Source organism: Pelodiscus sinensis, chromosome 3 (assembly GCF_049634645.1).
Source record: "Pelodiscus sinensis isolate JC-2024 chromosome 3, ASM4963464v1, whole genome shotgun sequence".
Classification (NCBI taxonomy): Eukaryota; Metazoa; Chordata; order Testudines; family Trionychidae; genus Pelodiscus; species Pelodiscus sinensis.
Window position 1 is genome coordinate 196,845,284 of NC_134713.1, and position 27,120 is coordinate 196,872,403.

The 27,120-nt window shown below is 45.0% G+C and overlaps 1 protein-coding gene across 4 annotated transcripts in view; it reads left to right on the forward strand.

The window, feature by feature from the left end:
* MAP4K3 (mitogen-activated protein kinase kinase kinase kinase 3) overlaps positions 1-27,120 on the forward strand; it is a 140,021-nt gene that overhangs the window by 67,059 nt on the left and 45,842 nt on the right. For all 4 annotated transcript variants that reach the window (XR_012903069.1, XM_075925807.1, XM_075925808.1 and 1 more), the window contains 6 exons: positions 11,705-11,763; positions 13,301-13,339; positions 13,642-13,695; positions 21,281-21,323; positions 23,122-23,284; positions 25,056-25,168. Coding sequence is in view for 3 of the 4 variants with exons in the window: in XM_075925807.1 (XP_075781922.1) it covers positions 11,705-11,763; positions 13,301-13,339; positions 13,642-13,695; positions 21,281-21,323; positions 23,122-23,284; positions 25,056-25,168 (471 nt within the window). In the remaining variant the exon portion in view is untranslated. The remainder of the gene's footprint in view (positions 1-11,704; positions 11,764-13,300; positions 13,340-13,641; positions 13,696-21,280; positions 21,324-23,121; positions 23,285-25,055; positions 25,169-27,120) is intronic.

Here is a 27,120-nt window from a genome sequence, read left to right on the forward strand (position 1 = left end):
GAAGTGTCGAGGTCGCCTACGCCGGAGGCCATGTTGGCTCTGGCTTCGCCTACGCACTGGCATGACCAGATGGCTCCGGCCGCTTATGCAGCGGGACCATCCCCTGTGGGACTAGTACCGCTTGCCTCCTCATTGGTGGCGATCTCGCCGCAGGCCGCCAGGCTTCATCTGGCACCCAACTGGGCTCGACCTTCCTCGGTGCTGGGACCTCTCCCAGACCCCGTATTGGCTGCACTGGTGCCGTACCACTCTGGCCTTTTGGCAATGTCTACGGCATCATCATCATCAACGCCGGCACTGAGCAGTTTTCCAGGGGTGCTGTTCCAGTTGTCGGCACCGGGCCATTCAGCATCTGCCTCTTCAGCACTGATGAACGTTTTGGCACCATCGCAGGCACTGGCATCGACCCTGTGGACCTTGCCGGTACCGCCATCGACGGTGACGTTGGCTTCTTCGGGGTTCGTCTCGCAACCGGTACCGGCTTCGGCAACGCAGCCATGCTCCATGTCGACACCGCAACCAGCACCGGGACTGGTTCTCCCGGTACCGCAACTGGCTCCACTCCCGGCACAGGGACCGGTTTTCCTGGTGCTGGCACACCCTCATCGGGCGCACGTGGGCAAACCCGAGTCCATGGCCAGGTTTGCCCCTCCATCGGTGACAAGACATTCGTCATCTGCGCCTCCCTGGCTGGAGTCTGACTACTTGTCAGATTCTGATGTGGCATTGTTCAGGTTGGAGTACTCGGGAGCTTCCTTGGCTCATAGATCCCGTTCCCGGCACCGACATGATCGTTCGCGGATGCAGCAGACTTGGCTGCCCCAACCGCAGTGGCCCTTCTGGACGCCATGGGCTTAACACCAGTGGCAGGGGCCTGTGCCCTCCTCTGTGGTGTCAGGAGCCTCGGGTCACCGAACGCAACCATCAGCGTCGCTGTCGCGACCCCCTCCTTCTTCCCAGAGGTCGCTTGCTTCGGATGCCGCGACTGAGCCACAGGCCTTGGTACCGGAGCCGCTTCTGCAAGTGGTACCGCCTACCCAACCGGCGTCTCAACCGGTTCCTACGCTGGACCCGGCACCAATCCAGGAGTCGTCGTCATCATCGTCTCCTGATGAAGCCTTGGCGGATCCCGCACCGGCACTGCCTACTATGGATGCCTAAGTGCATCAGGATCTGCTTAGGCGTTTGGCCTCCAATCTGGGTGTCCCTGTGGAGCCAGTAGTGGAGGACACAGACCCCATGATTGACATCCTTTCGGACGATGCGCCCGCCTGTTTGGCGTTGCCACTTAATGAGACTGGCCAAAATTACCAATGCCCTGTGGTAAACACCGGCGACCCTGACCCCTACCTTAAAAGAAGTCGATAGGCGCTACTACGTTCCCCAGGTGGGGCATGAACACCTGTACTCCCAACCTGTCCCAGGGTCCTTGGTCGTTTAGGCTGCGGCCCAAAGGGAGAAGCTTCCCCAGCTGGGGCCGTCCCCGAAAGCTAGGGAGCCCAAGCGTCTTGATCTGATGGGCTGTAAGGTGTATGCCACCGGTGGGGTGCAACTCCGCATTGCTAATCAGCAAGCGATGCTGAGTCATTATGCTTTTAATACCTGGCAGGCTGTGGATAAGTTTAAGGACAAGCTGCCTGCCGAGGCCCATCAGGAGTTTGCAGCCATGACCTCTGAGGGCAAAACCATCGCCCGCACGGCCCTCCAGGCTTCCCTGGACGCTCTCGACTCTGCAGCCCGCACCATAGCATCAGGTGTGGTTATGCACCATGGTGCCTGGCTGCAGGTGTCTGGAATACCTCTGGACGTCCAAACTACGATTCAAGACCTGCCGTTTGATGGGAAAGTTTTGTTGTTGGAGCACATGGACTCCAGGCTCCATACACTTAAGGACACGAGGTCTACCCTTCGGTCCTTGGGGATTCACATGCCGGCCCCTCAGCATCGTCAGCTGCCCTACAGACAGCAGGGGAGACCGCAGTCCCAGATCCCCCGTGGGGATTACTGGAGACGCCATCCTCGTGCTCCCAGTGGTGGTGCGGGGGCGGCTGCAGGCCCCTCGTCCACAAAGAGTCGTTGATGTTGCCAGAGAGGGGACAACCCCCGTGGGGTCGGTCAAGGTCCCTCCCAGCAACACAAGCACCAATTTTGATGGGCTGCTAGAGAGTCGCACACGAGCCTCCCACTCTGGCCCCCCGTTTGGGGCCAGGTTATCCCGGTTTGCTCAGGCCTGGGCAGAAATCACGACCAACACCTGGGTCCTAAGAATAGTCAGGAGTGGCTATACCATCCCTTTTCTGGGCTTGCCCCCTTCCAACCCACCCACCCCATCCCTTTTCAGAGACACTTCTTAGGAAGGCACGCTCCGCCAGGAGGTGTTGGCGTTCCTCCAAAAGGGAGCTGTGGAGAGGGTCCCTTTACATCTGGAGGGCAAGGGGTTTTACTCCCGATATTTCATTGTCCCGAAACCCAAGGGCAGGGTCCGTCCCATCTTAGATCTCAGGGACCTCAACAAGGCGGTCGTGAAATCCAAGTTCAGAATGGTAACCCTGGCTTCTGTCATTCCGGTTCTACAGTTAGGAGACTGGTACGCAACTCTCGATCTCAAGGATGCTTACTTCCATAAGGCGATAAGACCCAGCCACAGGAGGTTTCTCCATTTTATTGGTTTCCTGTGCCACTTTAAATTTAGTGCTCCCGTCTGGCCTTTCAACAGCACCAAGAGTCTTTACAAAATGTATGGCAGTTGTAGTGGCGTTCCTCCGCAAAAAAGGGGTACACATGTTTCCATACCTGGACGACTGGCTAATCCGTGGTCATTCCTACGAACAAGGGCCTCTTTGTAAGGCTGGGACTCATGCTAAACGAAGAAAAGTCATCGTTGACTCCCTCTCAGCACCTCGAATTCGTAGGTGCCCTCCTGGATGCCAGAGTGGTGAGAGCACTTCTCCCCAGAACCAGTTACCTGTCCATAGTGGAGCTGGTCTCTGAATTAACTCGGTTCCCTATCATGACCTCTCGGGTCTGCTCAAGGTTGCTGGGTCGCATGGTGGCGTGTACGTATGTGGTACACCATGCTCGAATGAGGCTCAGGCCTCTGCAGACCTGGTTGGCAAAGGCATTCAGCCAGTCCAGAGGTCTCTGGGACACGATTCTCACCATGCCTCCGGAGGTGCTAGCCTCCTTACAATGGTGGACTCAGGAGGCGGTGGTGTTCAGCGGGGTCCCCTTCACCGTACCTCCCCCCTCGCTTACACTGGTCACAGATGCCTCAGACCTGGGTTGGGGAGCACACCTGGGGTGTCACAGGACCCAAGGTCTCTGGTCCCCTGCAGAGCGGGCTCTGTACATAAATGTCCGGGAGCTCAGGGCAGTCAGGAGAGCATGAGAGACCTTCCTGTCGAAGCTCTCTCGCCGTTCTGTCCTGGTCCGCCTGGAGAACATGGTGGCTGTCTTTTACCTCAACAGGCAGGGGGGAGCCCAGTCGCCTCCCCTCTGCCGCGAGGCCCTGTGCCTCTGGGACCTGTGCGTAGAGCACGACATAGTTTTGCAAGCAGAGTACCTGCCGGGGTGCAAAAACTTGCTGGCTGATGCTCTGAGCAGGTCCTTCGGAGCCCACGAGTGGTCTCTCAAGGACTCGGCTCTTCGTCAGATCTTCCGCAAATGGGGCTGTCCCCTACTAGACCTGCTTGCCTCAGCACGCAATACCAAGTGTCAGAGTTACTGCTCCCTTTTGGGGCTGGAGGAACACTCCTGGGAGGATGCCATGACCGTGACGTGGCCAGCGGGCATCCTCTATGCTTTCCCTCTGTTTCCCCTAATTCCCAGGGTTCTTACCAGGGTCAAGACCTTCAGGTCCACGGTCATCCCGATAGCCCCTCAGTGGCCCAGACAATTCTGGTTCCCTATACTGGTGGACATGCTCAGCGAGGAGCCTATAACACTCCCGCCAGCTCAGGATCTCCTGACCCAGCCTTGGGACAGGGGGGACCATGGTTCATCTGAATCTCAGCTCTCTCCACAAGAGAGGCCTGGTTTATCCGTAGCTGACCCAACCGGAAAGGGAATGCTCCCAGGAGGTACAGATGGTGCTCCTAAGTAGTAGGAAACCGTCTACCAAGCGGTCGTACGCAGCCAAGTGGCAGCGCTTCTTGTCTTGGGCGTCCAGAAGGGGGGTGCACCCGTCCTGTGCACCTGTCCTGTCCATTCTGGACTACCTTTTTGAACTTAGGTCCAGTGGCCTCTCTACCTCCTCTATCAAAGTCCATGTGGCACCACTCTCCGCCTTCCATGTTGGTTCGGCAGGAGTTTCTCTGTTTTCTGACCCTGTGGTCAAAAGATTCCTTAAGGGTTTGGATAAGTTGTGTCCCTCAGTTAGACCCCCTCTCCCCGCTTGGGACCTCAGCCTCATGTTGTCTAGACTTGTATCGCCCCCCTTTGAGCCGCTGGCCACGTGTTCTTTGAAGCACCTCTCTATGAAGGTTGCATTCATTGTGGCCATTACGTTGGCTCGCAGGGTCTCTGAGCTGAGGGCGTTAACTGTAAACCCGCTCTACCTAATGTTTTCTGACAATAATGTGAGGCTCCGCCCTCACCCGGCCTTTCTCCCCAAGGGGGTGTCACCGTTCCATTTGTCCCAAGAAATGTACCTCCCGGTTTTCTTTCCAAAGCCTCACTCCTCCCCTAAGGAGCAAGTGCTTCATTCCCTGGATGCTAGACGTGCGCTAGCTTTTTATATTGATAGGACTAAACCCTTTCGCAAGTCCACACAATTGTTTATTGCTGACACTGACAGGATGAAAAGGCTCCCCATATTGACCCAGAGGTTGTCCAATTGGGTCGCGGGGTGTATCAGGGAGTGTTATGCCTTGGCCGGGAAGGTCCCGCCCCGGGTTACAGCACATTCCAGCCGGCCAGGGAGGACGACACAGGGGTGGGCTCTTCAGTCCTCAGCTCTGTATTGTAAATACGTTTGTTTATCTGTGTCACATTGTACTTGCTACAGTTTTCTGTGTTCACTTGGTTGAATAAATTTATTTGGATTGTTCGACATTCGTGGACTTCTCTTTCTGAGTGCGCCGACCCCTCCTCCTTGAAGTGGGGTTGGCTTGGAAGTCACCTAATTCGAGTGGACATGAGCAACCACTCGAAGAAGAAAAGAACGGTTACTTACCTGTAACTGTTGTTCTTCAAGATGTGTTGCTCATGTCCATTCGACTCCCCCCCATCTCCCCTTCGTTGGAGCATCCGGCAAGAAGGAACTGAGGTAGGGCAGCGCCGCCAGGGGTACTTATGCCCCACCATGGCGGTGCCACTCCAGGGGGCGCCCTGCCGGTGCTAAGGGTACTGCTAGGGAAAACGCTTCGGAAGACGCAGTGCACACAGCCAATTCGAATGGACATGAGCAACACATCTCAAAGAACAACAGTTACAGGTAAGTAACCGTTCTTTTTTCAGAAAATTCCTCACCAGCATTAGGCATGAGAGTACATATCCTATTTCAGTGTAGCTGTTAAAAATAGATAGTAGCCATCTTGTGACAATAAATCTGCAGGCTTGTTTTTTTGTTTTTGGGGAAGGGGTTGCATTGGAGAAACATTACGTTTTTTTACATTATATTTTGTTTCAATAAATTGAACTGGTAGGAGTGTGTGTTTTGTTTGTTTTTCACATGTCTAAACATAAACTGTAAACTGATAAATGAACCAGTACTTAACCAGGTAGGTCAAATGAGATTATGAATTCCAAAATGAACACCATAAACTCTGTAGTCAGGAACTCAAGAAGAGATTTAAATTTCAGTCAAACTCTATGCTATTTTGCATTTTGCAAATGGTCTCATATGCTTGGCCTAATTTATATCGGTTTCTTCTTTCTTCACATTTGGTAAATGTGTTCTGGACTAAATAAACTGTTGCCAAAGGTCAGACTATTTATAACAAATAATTTGAGACCAGTGCCAAGGAATGTTGTAGTCCAGGATATGTTTATTACGAAGTTAATGAATCATTTAAGTTGTTACTGTATTTGTAAACTAAATACTTAAATATTAAATACAGGGGAATGCAACCAATGGGCTTTCAGAGGACTGAAGGGGGCAAATTGTTTAGAGAGAAAGTTTGCTGATGGATTTTTTCCATTGCTTACCTATTATTCCCTTTTTTCTCCCTCCTCGTTTACGCCATCTTGTCCTTTCCCCCACTACTTTTCTTTCACTGTAAGTCAACAAGCCTCTTCTCCCTAGAATCGCCACAATGCAAAAGTGACTTCGGAGGAGAGATTCTTGAAATTGTTCTCAGTGGAAACATAAATATAAACATTGTTATTAAGATCCAAAGGAAATAAATAGGAAGGTGGGAATGAATCCAAGGGATTTTAAATTAATATTCTTTCCCATAGTTTAATAGCAACATCATTTTTGGTATGACTTTTTTCCTTTTGTGGAAATTTTGGAATTTTTCTGTCTCGGGGAAAAGGGCGTTAGATTTTGAGAGAGCTAACTTTTTCTGGCAGTATATTTAAAACCGTGGTATCCAACCAGTTTTGAAGCCGTAGCCACTATAGCAAACTAGCTACACTCAACCGGCCAAATAGCCACATTGTTCAAGCCAGCTAGCCACACTCAGCTGGCCAAATAGCGACATGTGGCTAGCGTGTTGAACATCACGGGTTTAAAATACTGAATCCATGATCCAGGCACTGATATTGCTACCTTGTGTGTGTTAAATGACAGGATAAATATAGATAGTGTGCCATATGTATGTTTATATGCACACATGTCTATTTGCCTGTATTTGTTCATCAGATGTGAACTCAATAATAAACTCAAAGCGTTTGGATGGAGATAAGGGTAAAGTCTTTATCCAAATCTCAATCTCTGCAAACTTTCTTACTCTCCACTGGTTGATTTTAGCATACATAAGGAATTACTTTAACCAGCAATGAAGTGCAGCCACTTTTGGATGAAATAGTCATTTTCCAAACGCAAACAGGAACCACTGTACAGCAGTTTAGAACAGGAAGTGAGGAACTTAGTAATGCGAGCAGACAGCATGGTAGTAAACTGGATAAAAACAAAGCTTTGTCCTTTTAAAATAAGCATAAGTAACACTGACAGATGTCATTGTTCATAAAAATAATAATTGCAGGGCTTTTAACTGTTGCTGACAGATGAAGGAGCTTTTACATTTTGTAGAGGTTTACTTATTTTCTCTTATTAACTTTTCTGTCATTCCTGCAGAATATATCCTGTCATGTGTTATACAATGTCTAAATTAAAGCAGACAGACAGTTTAGCTCTGGCTAGCATAGGATCTTTGCTTTCCATTTTTATAAGAATTTGTGTCTTATGCTTTTGGCATTTATAATAAAAATGCTTTACACTTAAGGTGAAGAATTTCTTCCAGTCTGAATAACTGGATAAGGCCTAAAGGAGAGGTGTTACCTCATTTCTCTTTTGCAATCCAGCCAGGGCTTTCACGGGTAAAATCTGCTTCCTCAGATGAGCAGATCTAATATGGTTGTGTGTTTTGTGGTGAGTGCTACTGGACTACTTGTTGTTTTTAAAGTTACAGACTAACATGGCTACCCCTCTGAGACATTTAAATACAGAAAGAATGCCAGCCTTCTATTGCAATCAGTTACTCTGTCAGTTCAAGTGGCAGAGGCCTTGTGCGGTGGATCTAAATATTTCAGCTTTAACCATCAGGTGTGGGTATGGTGTGACATGATGGAATTTGGTCCTGTTTAATTTGCTTTTCTCAAATTACGCATTCACAGTCATGTTAAAAGAACATGAGTAAGGTTACAAAGTCAAGCACACAGAAGTTAGTAAATACCAGGGCTCGACAAACTATACAATCTATACAACTAGACAATCTACTCGCCCATGGCGAGTAGATTTCAGCCGCGTGCCCCGTTCATTCTCAGCGGCTCTTGCGCATGCGCATTATGGGGCTGGCGAGTAGTTTTCGCTGCTGTTTGTCAAGCCCTGGTAAATACCATAATAAAGATGGCCTGTGCAACCTTAATTCATCTTCCTTGTGCCTAGGCATTAATTATTCAATCACATACTTCATTTTCGCAGGGCCCCTGCTTTATAACAGCCAATCCTCCCACAGGCGCGTTGTGAAAATTAACATTTGGATTATAGAGTTGAGTGCCCGAGAACAACCCATGAGCAAATTAATAATTCTGTCTTTAGAGCAGGATTGGAATTAGGAATGTAAAGGGTTAACCGGTTACCCACTAAGCATCAGCCTTACTGGGTAAGCGGTTAACTGGTGGCTTGTCTGGGCCAGAACACACCCATCACGCTGCAGGCAGGGGGCTGTTCCAGCCTGGGTGGGCCAGCCACACTATGGGCGAGAGGAGTGGGGAAGCTCCAGCCTTGCTGGATGTGGCAGGCCTGGCTGGGGAGGAGCAGTCTGCTGTGAGGCAGGCCCAGCCAGGCAGTCCTGATTGGTTCTCTAACTCAGGAACCAATCCTTGCAACAAACCTCGGTGCCAACTCTGCCCACATATATACACTAGCAACACCATCACAGGACCTAACCAGATCAGCCATACCGTCACTGGTTCATTCTCCTGCACATCTACTAACGTAATATATGCCATCACGTGCCAACAATGCCCCACTGCTATATACATCGGCCAGACTGGACAGTCCCTACGTAAAAGAATCAATGGACACAAATCAGATATTAGGAATGGCAACATACAAAAACCTGTAGGGGAACACTTCAGTGTCCCTGGACACACAATTGCAGATCTAAAGGTAGCCATCCTGCAGCAAAAAAACTTCAGGACCAGACTTCAAAGAGAAACTGCTGAGCTACAAGTTCATCTTCAAGTTTGACACAATCAACTCTGGATTAAACAAAGACTGTGAATGGCTTGTTAACTACAAAAGCAGCTTCTCCTCTCTTGGAATTCACACCTCCAGATCAGCTACTAGAAGTGGGCCTCATCCTCCTTGGTTGGATCCACCTTGTCATCTCCAGCCTGATTCTGGCCTGCATATTTATACCTGCCTCTGGATATTTCCACTACATGCATCTGACGAAGTGGGTCTTTGCCCACGAAAGCTTATGCTCCTACACTTCAGTTAGTCTATAAGGTGCCACAGGACTCCTTGCTGCTTTTGCAAGATGCTTAAAAGGAATCCTTTGTTGCCGTCTGCTGGTGTGGGAACTGGTGCAGTTGTGAGACTGTAACACAGTCTGAGTGGCTCCGTTGGGATCTTTTCCCTTTCCTCTCTCCTGTCAAAACGCGTTCCCAGTGGCAGTGACATCTGCAGGAAAGCAGATGAGTGGCTGGCTTTGGCAGAGCCTCTTTTCATGCAGTGTGCCAAAGACCAAGTGACAGGGCCACACATTTGAACCAGCTGGTATATTTACCTGGGTCTTTTCCTAAGTTGCATCCATCCCTTGAGGTACAGCACCTTCACATGTTAGATGTCTGGTCTTCTACCTGGACAGGACTCAATCCTTTTGTGCTATGTCTTTTCTGGACGTATGCAGACAGTCTCACAGACGATCTCTACGTGGATAACGTCCTGTATTGAGACAGCATCTGAAAATACCTGTGGCTGCCCCGCCTCATCGGGCGCGAGCTCATTCTCGGAGAGCGCACACTAGTCAGTGATGTTAAGTGACATCTCACGATTGGACTTGTGCTGGGCTACCACCCAATTGTCAATATCTATATTTGCAAGTTATTAGGCCATTTCCACAGCACCCGAAGGAGATGTACCCTGGGGGGAGGTGGACTTAAGAGTCTTTAAGTAGTGAGTACTACTTGCGCCTCATCTCAATGGAATGGCTGCATCTTGTCAAAGAAGAGGAAATTACTTGCTGTAACTGTGGCTCTTCAAGAGAGAATGTAGATATGTATTCCACGATCCACCCTCCATCCCCTCTAGTGTCTGACCATTTGGTGCGAAAGCCCTGAAATGGGTTGAGGCAGTACTGCCAGGGGAGGGGCTGTGGCCTTGAAGCACAAACGCCACCTCCTATGGATACTTTTAAGCAAATTCTCTGGCTCCAATGCACTGGGCATGCACGCAAGTGGAATACACAGCTGAATCACACGTCAAGAGCCACACGTACAGTAAGTGACACTTTCTTCTTTGTCAGGATGCACTTCATATGGGAGAGAGACAGGCTCAAGCTTTAATTTGTTCCTTCTCATCTATCTCCACTAGTGTTGTTATCTCTGTGTTACCTCGATATGTTTCTGTGATGGACTAGATATTTCTGGGAAGGGGTATACTTGAGAGAGGTCTGTTCTGTGTCAGCTGCTAAGTGGTGTCTAAAACATCACTCCTTTCCATGTGTAGATGAAATTAAGGTGTTTAGGAGAAGGCGTCTGTGTACATATATCTCCAATCCTGACCTCGCTGAGGAAAGACAAACGTCCCATAGCTTTAATGATCTCTTCTTGGGGTGTGCTAGTAAGGTGAACTGTGCTTGTTCCCACTAATGGTACATAAGCTCCAAAATGTTGAGAGTAGAGTGTCTGTCTCGTGCTTAGTCATAATGTTATCTTAAGGGCAACAAAAATTAAGGGTTTGGAATGGATCCTATATGAAGAGAGATTAGTAAGACTTGGACTTTTCAGCTTAGAAAAGGGGGAATAGGATAGAGGTCTATAAAATCATGACTGGTGTGAAAAAAGTGAACAGGGAAAAGTTATTTACTTGTTCCCATAACATAAGAACTAGGGGTCACCAAATGAAATTAATAGGTAGCAGGTTTAAAACAAACAAGAGGAAGTTTTTCTTCATGCAGTGCACAGTCAACCTGTGGAACTCCTTGCAATAGGATGTTTTGAAGAGTAGGACTTTATCTTGGTTTTTTGAACCCTGTTAAATTAATGCTGGTTAGGTCCATCAATGGCTGTTAGCCAGGATGGGTAGGAATGGTGTCCCTAGCCTCTGTCAGATGCTGGAAATGATGACAGGTGATAATTACTTATTGTGTTCACTCCCTTGGGGGCATCTGGACTGTTGGCAGACAGGACACTGGGGTAGATGGACCTTTGGTCTGACCCAGTATGGTTGTTCTTATGTACCTAGCACTTTGTAACTTTACTATGTTGCAGCTTTACTATTCCGTTAATGTAATATTTTGTATTTCGTATAAAAACACTTGCATGTAAAATAAATGTCTGTGTAATGATTTCCCTTAAAATATTTGTTGCCTGCAAAACCAAAGCAGCCAAAATATTTGCAGTAGTTCCTATGTTATTTATGTAGGTATCAGCACCTGTATACTACAGACGTCATAGGTTCGCTGTCCTGAGGAGCTCACAATATGAAGTATTCACCGTTAGAATGTATGCAGGGACTGAATGGGTTCAGTAAAAAGGAGAGTGACTAATTGAAGGTTAACACACCATTTGCTAGTTCCACAAGTTTTCGTGTTTTTCTTTGAGTGATCAGTGAAAAGGCTTCTCTAGGTCAGTGTTTCCCTAAGAAGGGAACAATAGTTGAATGGCTCTATCAAGGTAGTGTAGTTTAAGGAGGGATTTGAGGAGATGTAAGCCGGGGCAGAGTTGGGGCATGGAAGGGACCCAGGTTGAGTGGACCAATCGCAGTAGGACAGAATTAGTTGTGTGGCTTGGATACAGCAAAGAGAATGAGGCAAGATTGTGTTTTTTAACTTGTCTTTTTGTCTTAAAGATCTTTCTATTGCATTTATAGGATCTACAGCTAGAATACGGCCATGGTCCCCAGAGTGGCTGCTTCTTGGGTGCAAATAAGTGAGTAAAAGGGGGCATGTCCTTGTTTTCTTAAACTAAATTGAGACTTTATTTCATTGTTTAAATTTAAAATAGCGGATAATGTAGTAAAATGCAATTTTGTATTTATGCTGCAAAACATGTTAAACCTGTGTTTGTTTACTTTAGTGCAATTTTTAAACTACTATTGACTTTTACAAACGATTGCATTACCTGAGAGAGTTAGAACCATTCTCAGCATACTAAGGTGTGCTCTCAAGATACTGAGACTGTTACTCCCCCTCCCCTCCCAGTCTCTTCTAGAATGTACCAGCCATTTTAGTTTAGAGGCAAACTTTCCCTTATGGCAAGATACTGCCTCTCTGGCCAGTTACGGAGATGTACTTACATATTTGTGATTTTGTTTGTTTTTAAAAAAAGACAAAAGAACTTAAAATATTTACACAGCTGTATAAAATTTAGTGGTTACTGTTTTGTCATTAAGGTCCTTAGAGGTTAAACTTTACACAGTCAGTTTTAATGTGATTAGCCAGAAATTTCACTTCACACAGTGAATGTAAGTCGTCCTCTGCTCATCTCTTCCCCTTCCTGCCCCCCCCCCCCCCAAGTTAAGTGCTTTTGGTGCTTTTTTATTTTAAGTGGCAGTCTACACAAGTCAAACTCTTGACATGCAGCTTTGTAATAAGCTATATAAATATTTCGATTAAAGTGAATGCATTGCATTTCCTTCACGCTGTTGGTTTTATTTTACAATAGGGAATAATAATGACATTTTTTCTTAAAAAAAAAAAAAAAACACCAAACCCTGCTGTCCTCTGATTGCCTGTATCCATGCAAATGTTTCATGACAACCAGTTTCATAGATTGGCTTAGAAGCTGTATTTTTTTAGCATATTGAAATCTTTATTTTGAGGGAGAAAGCCAGTACTGTGAAAGGTGTGAATTTTAAGGTAGTAAAACTGGCCTACTGATTGCCTGACAATGATCGTTTCATTTTCTTGTCACTTCTAGTTTTTATGATAATGTGCTATTTAATCTTGGGTCTTTTGGTTTCAGTTTAAACAGGTAAATATTGAAATAAGCCGAAATAGCAGAGAGGCGAAGGCCAGGTACACTCATTAGGAGTACCCCAATAAGTGGAGATAAGCACCTGTTTAATAGTACCAGTAACTATATGGAAACAATTAAATCATTCTTCAACAAAACATTCTTCATGGAGGTTAGGTCCATCAATGGCTATTAGCCAGGATGGGTAGAAATGGTGTCCCTGGCCTCTGTTTGTCTGGAAATGGGTGACAAGGGAGGGATCACGTGAGGATTATCTGTTGTGTTCCCTCCCTCTGGGGCATCTGGTATTGGCTGCTGTCAGAAGACAGGATACTGGGCTAGATGGACCTTTGATCTGACCCAGTATGGCCGTTCTTATGTTAAAAAAAATTCTGTATGTCTTAATAGAATGAACTAGAGTAATTTATTTTAAATTGAGAACTTTTGTACTTATTTTCTGAGTGCTTTATTCAGTTTTGTTAAATTACTGATTGTATTCTTAATTTTGAAGGAGTCTTCTAAAGTCAGTTGAAGAAGAACTGCATCAGCGGTAATTTTTTATTTTTCTCTTTTGTGTTTTGAAGTATTTTTTTACATTGGTTTCTTGCATGTTACAACCTACTAATGCTCATTTGCGTCTGTTTGTCAAGATGATATGGGAAAGGTTTCATTTTTCTGGGCTGAATGTGTGCTTTAAAGAATAACGAAAAAGAAAATAAAAATGTAGAACAGCAACATAACATTCTGTATTGAAAGTAGCCCTTGAGGTATTGCATACCAGAAATCTTTCATAGGAGCTAGAGTCATCTTAATGAAGAGTACTCAGCCATGCTACCTTGTTTATTTCCTTAGGGGACATGTGGCACATTTAGAAGATGATGATGATGCAGACGATGATGCTAAACAGTAAGTCATTTCTTACTTTGATGTATCTGCTCTCTGATTCATGGGTAGCTGAAAATGTGATTGTTTGAATTCCATTCTGAATGTGAGAACACTTCGATTTTTTTCTCTTCTGATATATTTTTAAAGTAGCAAAGTCACAGTAGTCGCTGGATCACTGGTGTTTTGCTTTTTCTGCTGATTGATATGCATGAACATTGAAATAATATTTTAAGATTCAGTTCTTTGTACAGCTCTTTCCCAATATTTCTTCATTATTTTCTGTAAATTATTGTAATTAAATCAACATAAAACAGCCATACTAGGTCAGACCAATGATCCACCTAGCCCAGCATCCTTTCTTTTAACAGTGGCAAATACCAGATGCTTCAGATGGAATAAACAAAACAGTTATCACATGATCGAGCCCTTCATCCATCCCTAGCTTTTGAAAGTCATAGCTTAGGATACTCAGAGTGAGGAGTTGCATCCCTGACCATTTTGGCTAATAGCAATTGATCAACCTATCCTTCATGAGCTTATCTACTCTTTTGAACTCCGTTATTATATTGGCTTTTTCACCATCCCTTGAGAACAAGTACTACAAGCTGACTGTGTGATATATAAAGTCTTCCTTTTATTTGTTTGAAATCGGTTGCCTGTAAATTTCATTGACAGACCCTTGGTTCTTGTGTTAGGGAAGGAGTTAAATAACTGTTTCTTCTTAACTTTCTCTATGCCATTCATGATTTTATAAGCCTTGTCATATGTCCCCTCACCCCGAGTCACCACTTTTCCATGCTGAATAGTCCATTCTTTTTAATCTTGCCTCATATGGAAGCTGTTCCAACCCCCAATGATTTTTGTTGTCTATTTGTGTCCCTTTCCTTGTTCTAATTTTTTGAGATGGAGCAACCAGAATTGCTTACGGTATGGGCATGTACCATGGTGGCATGATATTTTTTGTCTTAACATAGATCCCTTTCCTGATATTCTGTTAGCTTTATTGACTGCCATTGCTCATTGAACAGATGTTTTCAGAGAAGTATCCACAATGATGCCAAAATGTCTCGAGTGCTAACAAGTACAGGCAGTCCCCGACTTACGCGGATCCGACTTATGTTGGATCCGCATTTACGAACGGGGCTTTCTCGCCCCGGAGGTCGAGGTGGCGGATTGCTACCTGCGAGCTCCGGGGTGAGAGAGCCCCGTTCGTAAGCTGCTCCGGTGCCCCTGGTCTGCTGGAGACCGTCTCCAGCAGACCAGGGGCACCGGGCGGGTTCCCGCGCTTCTGAGGCTTTGCCAGAGCAAAGCCTCAGAAGCGCGGGGAACCGCCGCGGCTGCGGCTTCAGTCCCGGTGCCTGTGGTCTGCTGGGGACCGTCCCCAGCAGACCACAGGCACCGGGACTGAAGCCGCAGCCGCGGTGGGGTCCCGCGCCTCTGAGACTTTGCCAGAGCAAAGCCTCAGATGCGAGGCACCCTGCTGCCGCTGCGGCTCTGCTCCCCGTGTCCCTGGTCTGCTGGGGGGGGGGGGGCGCAGCTAGTGTGCTCCCCCCCCCCAGCAGACCAGGCTTTTGTTTTGGACCCTGGGGCAGAGCAGCTGGGGCGCTGCCGATTGGTCCTGCAGCGCCGCTCTGGGCACTACTGGACCAACCTGGCAGCACCCCAGCTGCTCTGCCCCAGGTCCCGATTCAGCCGCTGCTGGTCAGTTTCAGCAGTGGCTGAATCAGGACGCCTGGGGCAGAGCAGCTGGGGTGCTGCTGGGTTGGTCCAGTAGCGCCGAGGAGCGGTGCTACTGGAGCAACCCAGCAGCACCCCCGCTGCTCTGCCCCAGGCGTCCCCAAGTCAGCTGCTGCTGAAACTGACCAGCGCTGACTACAGGAAGCCCGAGGCAGAGTTGCTCTGCCCCGGGCTTCCTGGAATCAGCCGCTGATCAGTTTCAGCAGCAGCTGACTTGGGGAAGCTTGGGGTTCTTAAGTTGAATCTGTATGTAAGTCAGAACTGGCGGTCAGTTTCAGCAGCGGCTGAATCTGGACGCCAGTTCCGACTTACATACAGATTCAACTTAAGAACAAACCTACAGTCCCTATCTTGTACGTAACCCGGGGACTGCCTGTAATTCAGAACCCATCATTTTGTATATATAGTAAGGGTGATGGTTTCCACTGCTAATCATTTTGTATTTATCAGCATTGAATTTCCGCTGCCATTTTGTCATGCAGTCATGCAGACCCCTTTGTAACTCTTCAGTCTGCTTTGGACTTAACTATCTTGAATAATTTTTTTTTTGTCTGCAAATGTTGCCACCTTGCTGTTTATCTCGTTCACCATCTTTTTAGTAGTTACACTGGGCCGTTGAAGTAATCTGTTGCAATGTAAAGCCTGGTGTATTATCATGTACATAAAAAAATGTGATACTGGAAAGTTCTAATTCATATTCAATTTCAGTTGAAGAAATAAAATGATCATCCTTAATCTAAATTTGATTATGGTAGAGGCAGAGGAGACCTGCATAGAAGTTATGTTAAAATGTGAAACTGGTATGTATGAAACACCAGCTTCTTAAAAACAAATAAAGTATTTGCATGAGATAGGAAAGAAGACTTTCTGAGACAGGATTCACTTTTTCTTTCCTACTAATGGATAATCTTCCAAGAGCTGTTGCTTCATATTGGAAACCTGTGAACTGCAAATCTTTTTATTAACATTCTTTTAGAGAAGCTATCTTTTTTTAAAATTGAATCTGCTCACATGAGCTGTTCTAATGCTATAGGCAATGTATTTTATCAAAGTTTTTAAAAATTATGAGCTTGCCACTTGGTATTAAATGAGAAGGGCAGCCATTAGCGAAGAGGGACAAGGTTTCTACAAATGATGTACTTTACTGATTTACTGCTATTGCGGCATGGGAGGCGGCTGTGAGGAGGATGCTTGACATATGACATGATATAGCATTTGGGAGGAGTAAGGTTTTCACAGGTGATGTGGGGACAGAAGTGGTGACATACTGATAATTGTGTTTGTGGTACATGATTTCAGAGACAGCTGATAACGCATTACACGTGCAATTAGTTATTATAAGTTACCATTTTAAAATGGAGGCATATTCACTATTTGAGATGAGTGATATATTTAGAAAAAATCATGAACCCAAGGATTTTCTTGGTCTTTCAAACATGATCATTTTTAATTTTTTTACACCCCCTCCCCCCCCGGCCTTTCCCCCCACACACACACTTGTTATCTTCAAAGCGAAGATTGTGATAGAATTTACTCTTGAATCCTGGCCCTTATATATGGTCTGGGAACTGTGTGCAAAATTGTAACGCTGATTGTTCAAGTGGGATGGCTCCGTCCATCTCTGCAATGCAATGTAGGTGTCCCCAGAGCACTCCGTACCACCAGTTCCATCCTGATTGCATTTGGTGAAGTTGTGTTGGATTCCCACAAATACTGACTAGACCATCACTGATAGACATTTATCTAACCTACTCTTAAATATCTCCAGAGATGGAGATTCCACAACCTCCCTAGGCAATTTATTCCAGTGTTTGACCACCCTGACATTTAGGAACTTTTTTTTACTGTCCAACCTAAACCTCCCTTGCTGCAGTTTAAGCCCATTGCTTTTTATTCTATCCTCAGAGGCCAAGATGAACAAGTTTTCTCTGTCATCCTTATGACACCTTTTTTGATACCTGAAAACTGCTATCATGTCCCCCCTCAATCTTTTCTTTTCTAAACTAAACAAACCCAATTCTTTCAGCCTTCCCTCATAGGTCATATTCTCAAGACCTTTAATCATTCTTGTCGCTCTTCTCTGGACCCTCTCCAATTTCTCCACATCTTTCTTGAAATGCAGTGCCCAGAACTGGACACAATAGTCCAATTGACGCTTAACCAGCGCAGAGTAGAGCGGAAGAATGACTTCGTGCCTTGCTCACAGCACACCTGTTAATGCGTCCCAGAATCATGCTTGCTTTTTTTTGCAACAGCATCACACTGCTGACTCCTATTCTGCTTGTGGTCCACTATAACGCCTAGATCCCTTTCTGCTCTACTCCTTCCTATACAGTCGCTTCCCATTCTGTATGTGTGAAATTGATTGTTCCTTCCTAAGTGGAGCACTTTGCATTTCTCTTTATTAAACCTCATCCTGTTTACCTCAGACCATTTCTCCAGTTTGTCCAGATCATTTTGAATTATGACCCTATCCTCCAGAGCAGTCGCAACCCCTCCCAGCTTGGTAACCTCTGCAAACTTAATAAGCGTACTTTCCGTGCCAATATCTAAATTGTTGATGAAGATATTGAACAGAGCCAGTCGCAGAACAGACCCCTGCGAAACCCCACTAGTTATACCTTTCCAGCAGGATTGTGAACCATTAATAACTGCTCTCTGAGTATGATTATCCAGCCAGTTGTGCATCCACCTTACAGTAGCCCCATCTAAGGGGTATTTGCCTAGTTTATTGATAAGAATATCATGTGAGACTGTATCAAACGCCTTACTAAAGTCTAGGTATACCACATCCACCGCTTCTCCCTTATCTACAAGACTTGTTAATCCTATCAAAGAAAGCTATCAGATTGGTGTGACATGATTTGTTCTTTACAAATCCATGCTGGCTGTTCCCTATCACCTTGCCACCTTCCAAGTGTTTACAGAGGATTTCCTTAATTACTTGCTCCATTATCTTCCCTGTCACAGACATTAAACTAACTGGTCTGTAGTTTCCTGGGTTGTTCTTATTTCCCTTTTTATAAATGGTCACTAGATTTGCCTTTTTCCAGTCTTCTGGAATCTCTTCTGTCTCCCATGATTTTCCAAAGATGATAGCTAGAGGCTTAGATACCTCCTCTATCAGCTCTGTGAGTATTCTAGGATGCATTTCATCAGGCTCTGGTGATGTTTGCCTGAGATGCAGAGAAGGATATAAAGAAACATTTTCAAGATTTCTACTTATATATACAATACGAAGGATTTGTGTGAGGAGTAAACGAGAGAGTTGTGAAAGATGAAACAAGGTTCCTAGTATGATTTGGATTCTGAACATATCTTCTACTTCCCCTTCTCCAAACCAAAACCAATTTGACATTATACAGGGATAGAACTTCTCTGGAAAGCCCTAAGCAAACCAAACAGGGAAAATAAGAGTGTTCCGAAAATGTTCTTGGATATTTTCCTAACACTTATTTTTGGAGCAGAATAATTCAAAAGCAGTTAAAACTCTTTGCAAAAATTCAAGATAATATCAGGGCTGCATTCTCAAAACTGTTCCCATTCAATATTTTATATTTCCAAAATAAAAATATTGTTTTTAACAGAACAGGCTGTACAACAAAGCAAGAATGCAAGACCAAAAACGTAGCAAATACTTTACCAACACAGTGCTGAAAAAATACCTTAAAATAGCTTTTTCATTTTATGCTGATACATTATTCTTCAAGACCAGACTGTTGAATATTTGCTTCGTGAGAAGTCAGGTCCATGCAGAATTCTGCAGGGAAAGGAAAAACATGAAGATTTTACTCAGTGCATTACCGAATAGTAGGTTAATACTATGCTAGGAGCACATTTGCTGCTTTGCATATAGTTGATACAAAGAAGCCAGTGATCAGGTCCATGTGAAATCCAAAAACACTTATTTGCTGTCTTCATCATAATTATTAGCAAATGGACAGGTAGTGCTGTAAAGATTGGGAAAAAGTTCAAAATACAAAACATAAAATATGTTAAACAGGTCATAGAATGATAGAATGGTAAAAATGTAGAGCTGGATGGAACCTCGAAAAGTCATCACATCCAGCCTCTTGGGCTAAGGCAGGACCAAGTAAACCTGACAGGTGTTTGTTTAACCTGTTCTTAAAAACCTTCAGTGAAGGGGATTCTATACCCTCCCATGGAAGCCTATTGTAAAACTTGACTAGTCTTGTAGTTGGAAAGTTTTCCTGATAGCATCAGTGCTTAATATAGCAGGATAATTACCTCCCCTATCTTAAATATGACAGTCCTGTTAACATACCCCAGGATATTACTCTTCACAGCTCCATGACATTGCTGATTTGTGTTCAATTTGCAATCCACTATAACCCCCTGATCCCTTTTAGCGGGACTACCACCTAGCCAGTTGTTCCCCATTTACTAGTTGTGGATGTGCTTTTTTTCCTTCCTAAGTGAAGTACTTTGCACTTGACTGAATTTTATCTTGTTGATTTGAGACCAATTCTCCAGGATGTACAAACTTTTAAAAAAAGGAATAAAAGGGTTTAAGTAGGCATCACATGCTTCAGCCAGTCAGTGGCCTCAGGGCCAGCAATGTGGGAAGTCTTCCCGACAGGCCAGCATTACATGAACAGCCATTTTAGTGTGTACTGTCCTCGGCCAGAGTACCCCTGTGTGGAGTTCCCACATGTGTAGTTGTTTTCCTCACACCTCACCATCCCATCATAATCCTGTATAATCATCATCATTCCACACGATCAGAAACTCAATAAATACCTTGTAGTACAATCCACTAGTGTCCTTTATTCTCCATTTAACTATTAAACTTCCTCTTTTTTTAACACCTGCTGGATTCACCCTGTGTCCTCTGTGTCTCCCTGCTAAGACTCTCCCTCTGCACAAGTCCTTCATTGCCTCAACAGCCTGTGGTCCAACAGGGCCCTGAATGTTGCTGGACCAAAGAGCCCCCGAGGCAGGATCAACACAGGGGCTAGGGAGCCCTGGCTGGGACAGGTGGCATCTGGGGAGTCCTCCCCACCCTGGCCAGGGAATCCCTGGCGTTAGCAGAACAAGGTGGCTTGGGAACCCCATCTCCACCTGAGGAACCCTTGGCATTGGTGGGCCAGGCATAGGGTGGGAGCTCCCGCCCCGGACAGGGAACCCCCAGCGTCAGCTGGGCCAGTGACTGGGGAGTCCCAGCCCCAGCCGGGGAATAATCCCAGCCAGGAACCCCAGGAAACCCCCGGTGGCAGTGGGACCAGGGTGACCAGGCATCCTCTGTCAGTGAACCCCCCCCAGATGAAGTGGGACTGGAAGAGGCAGGTGCTGGAATCCCCAGTGGCAGTGGAGCGGCCCTAGCAGTGGGGTTGAGTGGCCAGGTGGCTCAGCTGGGGAACCCCTGGCGCAGCAGAGCCGCCAGCAGCTGGGAACCCAGGGAACACTCTGTGGCAGCAGGACTGGCAGCTGCGAAGTGTCCCTGCCGGGAACTCCAGGAGACCCTGGGACAGCAGGGTTGAGAGCCCATGCCAGAGCCCGGTCACAGGGCAGCCACAAGGAAAGCACTGACCTCCCTGGGTCCCAAGGGTGCCAGACCGGGGAGGTTCAACCTGTGTCACTCTTGACTTCTAAGAGGTCTCCAAAGGGCACTTACGTTTCTCCTGATTGCTCCTTCCTGTGCCTCAGATACAACACTTATTTTAAACATAGTGCAAGTATTTAGAAAGACCACTGATACTGATCAGAAAGCTCATTTAGTTTCAGTTGTTTGTATGGTGTGTTAAAAATAAATCCAAAGTGACCTTATCAAGAATAAAGCATTGTGAGGCAGTGTTGGAGATCTGTATGTGGATAACGTCTAACTGATCTGTACTTACTTCCTCTGCAGTGCGACAATAAAACCTAAAGTGCCACCTCCGTTGCCGCCAAAGGTAAGCAGGCTTTTCTATTGTATCCCATTAGGGGAGAACTATGCTAAAAAGATTAAAAAAAAATCATAAGTGCCAAAGTGACTTAGGAGTGCCATTGACTTAAGATCTAGGCACTTCTGAAAACTGTACTCAAAACTTTTTTTTTTCCGAATTAATGAAGGTGAGATTTGATCTTTCAAATATTTGTGCACTTCTCTAATTTGGGAAAATGTGTATAATGTAGATTTGTGGTATTCAGCAATGCAGAAATGGTGTTTGTACCATGAATATTGAGGGAGGAATTAGAGCAGGTATTTCAAGGATTTGGGGCTGAGGAGGAAGGAATTTTCACCAAAGAGGCCATCTCAGCAAGAGTCAGACTGCTAACGTCAGATGCAGTGATGGAATTCTTGAACAGTTGTATGAGCAGAGCAGATCTCAAAATCTGTCACTTACACGAACACTGTTAGGGAGAGAGGAAGGGAGGGATAGCTCCGTGGTTTGAGCATTGGCCTGCTAAACCTAGGGTTGTGAGTTCAATCCTTGCGGAGGTGATTTGGGGCAAATGTTTGTCAGGGATGGTACTTGGTCCTGCTGTGAAGGCAGGGGACTGGACTCAATGACCTTTCAAGGTCCCTTCCAGTTCTAGGAGATAGGCAATCTCCATTCATTTTTTTTATTTACTGTTGATTTGCAATTTCATTATACATTCCAAGTAAATTAAAAGATGCAAAAAACCGCAACCCCTAAATCTTATTCTGTGTGTCCGTTTTCCCCAATTGGTGTGTTAACTATGCTTGCTTTTAGCTATGCAGACGGGCACAAAGGAATTCTACGTTCTAGCATCAAAACTTCATCCTCTAATAGGTGCCTGTTCCTGCCCCAGCCTTGCCTGAGCCTTGCTCCAACCCACTTCAGCCTTGTCCATGCCCTACTGTGACTGCTCCAGCCTTGCACCTCCCTCATGACCCTGAGACTGACTCCAGCCTGACTCTGAGCATCAGCCTGCTTCCTGTTTCTGACTCTGACCCTGATTTGGCTTGTCCACAGACTTTAACCCCAGTTCTGACCCTGCCCCGTCGTGTGACCCCTGGTATTATTGTTGCTGCTCTTGGCCCAGCCTTGACTCTATATCTGGATTTGACCACTACTTCAACCACTAGACCTGGCTACCTAGAAAGCAAAGCCTGACATAAGTAATGATCTTTCAGCAGGCCAATCCTGATTTCAGTGCGCTACCTAATAATTTGAGTTTTATGTTAATACAGGTTAGACCTCTCTGGTTCGGCACCCTTGAGACCCTATTGGTCCCAAAGAAGGTAGTTTGCTAGGAGGAAGTCAACCCCGCCCCTCCCCCCTGCCTAGTGGGGCTGCTGCCCTGCTGCCACCACCCCAGCAAAGTTCCTGGTCATGCCAGCACTACCGCACTTGTGCTGCTGTCCTGGCACGGCTGCCAGCCCTGCTACTACCAGCCAAGCAGGGCTGCTGGCTCCACTCCCACCGGCCTGGCAGGTCTCTCTGCCTCAGCAGGGTTCCCAGCTACTGATCCTCCTGCTGCCGGACTCCTGGCTGCTGGGACTTTTTGGTCCAGGAACATTCATGGACCGGAACGTCCTATTGGACCATGGATGTTGCTGGATCAGTGTGTTCTGGTTACAAGAGGTTCAACCTATACAAGAAACTTTTTTTTATCGCTGTGCATTTTTCTGCAGTAAACGTTTTTTTGCCTAATGGAGCATAGCGTTTTCTTCATCAGTACACCGTGATGAGTGTAGTGTAAGTGCCTAGATAGATTACTTTGCTTGTACTTTTTTTTCAGCCTAAGTCCATCTGCATACCACAGGAAGGTCATTCTTCTGAAGATGATAATCAAGGAACAATCAAGAGATGTCCCGTGTCCGACAGTCCAGCAAAATCAGCATCACAAGTTCCACCTAGACCACCCCCTCCTCGGTTGCCTCCTCCGAAGCCTAATCCTATAGGTAACACAATTGACCCCAAGCAGTGTATAATTCCACTTACTTCTACATCCTTAGACACATGACCCGTCCTGTGGTAATGTGTGGTTTTGTGGGCAAGTAGCAAAAATAGTACAGGGAAACCAGTTGCAGTCAGAGTGTACACTACAACTTATCTGGTCCAAAAACACCTCCCAGTGTAGTCATTGGCAGAATCCCTCTTGATGGCAGTATGGACAGGATCGAATTCTTAGGCAACATTCTCCAGGTGAACTATGGTGAAACCGTAATAACTGGCAGCATTGTAGGTTTTCATAGACTTAAGTGTCACATTCAGCCCTAGTGCGCAAACTCCCTTGAAGTCAATTGGAATTGTGTGGACATACTTGAGAGTAGAACTTGGCATCAGAGGTTCACAATTAAACAAATGAATGGGCTTCATGAGTTATATACCAGTCCTTTGTGCTTCCTGCCTATTTGTTTGTAAGGATTTCTTTGGTGTTTGATATGGAGCTTACGGCCTGTTCCACAAATGCTTTGTTAGTTTTCCCAGTATTAAACACATGCAGGATCAGCCTCATTCTTGGATTGTAGGGCATCTTACTGTTTCCACCGTGCCCTTGCTGTCACGTTATTATATACATACCGTTATGTAATGCATTTAAAGATTAAGCAGTTAGAAATGCATTTAAGCTGCATAAAAATGATTAACATTGAGTTAAGGTTCTTATACTGCATTTTCCAACACAAACAAAAAATCCAAGGGAATAAGCAGGTGTTATTCAACATTCATCTACACTTCACTTATTTCTAACTACAACTTCCTCTGTCCACAGAAATGTGTTTTTTGGCTATCGTCAGGTTAAACAACCGATATTCAGCCTTTACTCTGACCATGAGTAGTGGTTATATGTTCACATGTTTTGATGATTAATATAGGGTTGGTATGGATATAATTGGTTAGGCAATATACAGTTTTGTGTTTATACGCGTAAGAAAGACATAGTATTAAATTACAAAATGTGGTTAAAATGCCTTTCAGTAAAATGTAGATCTCGCATTCACATAACTTTTTTTGTTAGCGACCTAAGTGTGATAATAATTTTGATGTAGAATGTATAGATAAAATTATAGATAGAGATGTATATTAAGGAGGCACCATAGTCGTTCCATGGGTAAGGTTGAAGTGAATTTTGCACTCCTTTAGCTTAAAAAGTAGATTGTATTAAGTCAGAAGTTTAGGGAGAGAGTTGGGGTTGGGGAGGAAAGTTCTGGGGCTATATAATTATTTTGTTGGTTAAAAGAAAAGAAAAAATGACCAATTTCCCAAATGTAGACGTTTAAATGAAGTTATGCATGTGATAAAGCTTCTCTTTTCAGACAATCAACTTTTGCAATTCCTGTTGCTGCTTCAAAGCAAACGATGTGGTCTGGACTGGAATGGCATTCATGTTTGCAAATGGGAAAATCTGTTCTCTGGGGAAAAGTGAAAATCTAAATCTGTGACTATCCTCTATCCACGTGTGCTATATATATACAAAGAGATTTGAGATGACTATTTCATACTATCTCAGACGGAAACCCATTAGAAATGTTACTGATCTTTAAGGGCCTTGAAAGGATTGAAATGATTACAATAGTAATGAGCCAATTTTTTTGCTGGTGGAATGCCATTCAAGACAGTGGAATTAATGCCCAAAGAGAGTTTGACTCTTGAAATTCATGTCTGTGGATGATTACATTTTATTGAATGTAGAGATTTATTTTGTTGGTAATTTAAGTGTTTCTTGTGAAGGTAATGGAGTGAGTCCTTCGTATGTAAATGGTGACAGAGAGGGATCTCCACATCAACAGCCAAATGAAAATAGAGACACTAATTTTTCAAGGAAAGAAAAGAAGGAAATACTGGTAAGTAACGATTTTAAATCTATTTTTCTACTTATTTTTTTAACAAACTCCTTAGACTGAGCTGCATGTGGTGGTTTTATTGAAGACCTAGGACAGGATAGGCCCATTACACAATGGGAAGGGAAAGATAATCAAAGAAAATGCAGCAATAGCAGAAGTATTAAATACTGTTTTTGTTTCAGTTTTTGCCAAAAAAGTAAGCAATGACTAGACAACTAACATAGCGAACATCAGTGTAAATGGGGTGGGATCCGAAGCTAAAATAGGAAAAGAACAGGTTAAGACAAGCTAGGTGTCTTGAAGTCAGCAGGGCCTGATGAAATACATCCTAGAATACTCACGGAACTGACTGAGGAGATCCCTAAGCCAATAGCAGTTATATTTGAGAACTCCATGGAGGATAGAAGAGATTCCAGAGAACTGGAAAAGGGCTAATATATACTTATGTATAAAAAGGGGAATAAGAACAACCCAGGGAATTCTAGTCCAGTAATCTTAACTTCAGTACCTGGGAAGGTAATGGTGTAAATAATCAACCATTCTATTTTAAAAGAAAATAAGGTAATAAATAAGTCACAAATTAATTTGAATTTTTCAAGAATTAATCATATCTTTCAATCATATCTGTGGCACTTCAAGTGGAAAAGGTGAGGGGCCTGCAAGCGACCTTAAAAATACTTTGCCTTTGTAGGCTTCTATTTAAAAACTCCCCAAGGTCACAGATCCCCTGACCTTGGGCGGTAGCTGCCACCACCCAAGTGAAAAAAAATCTGCTCTTCTTCCACCCAGGAAGAAATTACTTGGGAACAGTTTTCAGAGGGGTAGCCCAAGCTCTTTTACCACAAGAGAGCTTGAAAAACAAAAATAGCCTGTAAAGCTGACCTCTCAGTCTTAGGCATGCATACACCGACCTCCTGTTACCTTCCAGGACACCAGAATCAGATCATAGCCTTAAAAAAAGGTGATTTTATTAACAAAATAAAGATATACCTGGCAAAGCATTCTTGGCTGTTAGGTGTTACAAAGCAACTGAGAAAAGAACAGATTAAAACACAGAGAATTGCTTCCCTGGGATTCAACTTAGTTGCAGTGTATGGCAGGGAGAGGCACATGGACTCAACACAGAGGAGTTTAACTGAACAACAAAACAAAGAAAATAACCTGATTGTGTCTAAATAAACATTCCCTATCACTTACATATCCATATCTTCAAGGTCTAGTCTATTTCTAGGCCTGAGTATTCCTTTTCTGGGCATGGGGTGTGTCTGTGGTTCTATTCATTGTTTTTCCCCAGCTCTTGGTTTAAAACTCTCCTAAAGAGAAGCAGCAGGCAGATTCCCTTTCAATTCAAATCTCAACACTTTCGTCCCAGTGATTCTCCTGGCTCCTTGCCAACATTTCTAACAACCTGGGTTTAACCCTTTAGTTACTGAATTCTGGGATGTTTAGAAAAGGACAGCACTCATCCTATCCATCACAATATCAAACCAACCTAATAGCCTCCCTTGACAGGGTAACAAGCCTGGTGGAGAGAAGAGAAGCAATAAATGTGATGCATCTTGACTTTAGTAAGGCTTTTGTTCTCCTTCACGACTAAGGACAGGATAAGAAGCAATGGATTTTAATTGCAGCAAGAGGGATTTAGATTAGACATTAGAAAAAACTTTCTGTCTGTGCAGATAAGCGCTGAAACAAATTACCTTGGGAGGCTTTGGGCTCTCTGTCATTAGAGACTTTAAGAACAGGTTAGACAAATACCTGTCTGGGATGGTCTAGGTAATATGTAGTTCTGCTTCAGTGTAGGAGACTAGACTAGATCGTAGGGATGTTAAGTAGCGATTAATTTGCTAGTCGAGTAGTTGATGGAATTTCCACTGACTACTCGACTAGTCGATAGGCACTTCCGCGTTCCATCTTTGAAATGTACAAGAGCCCTCAGAAGGGGCTCTTGT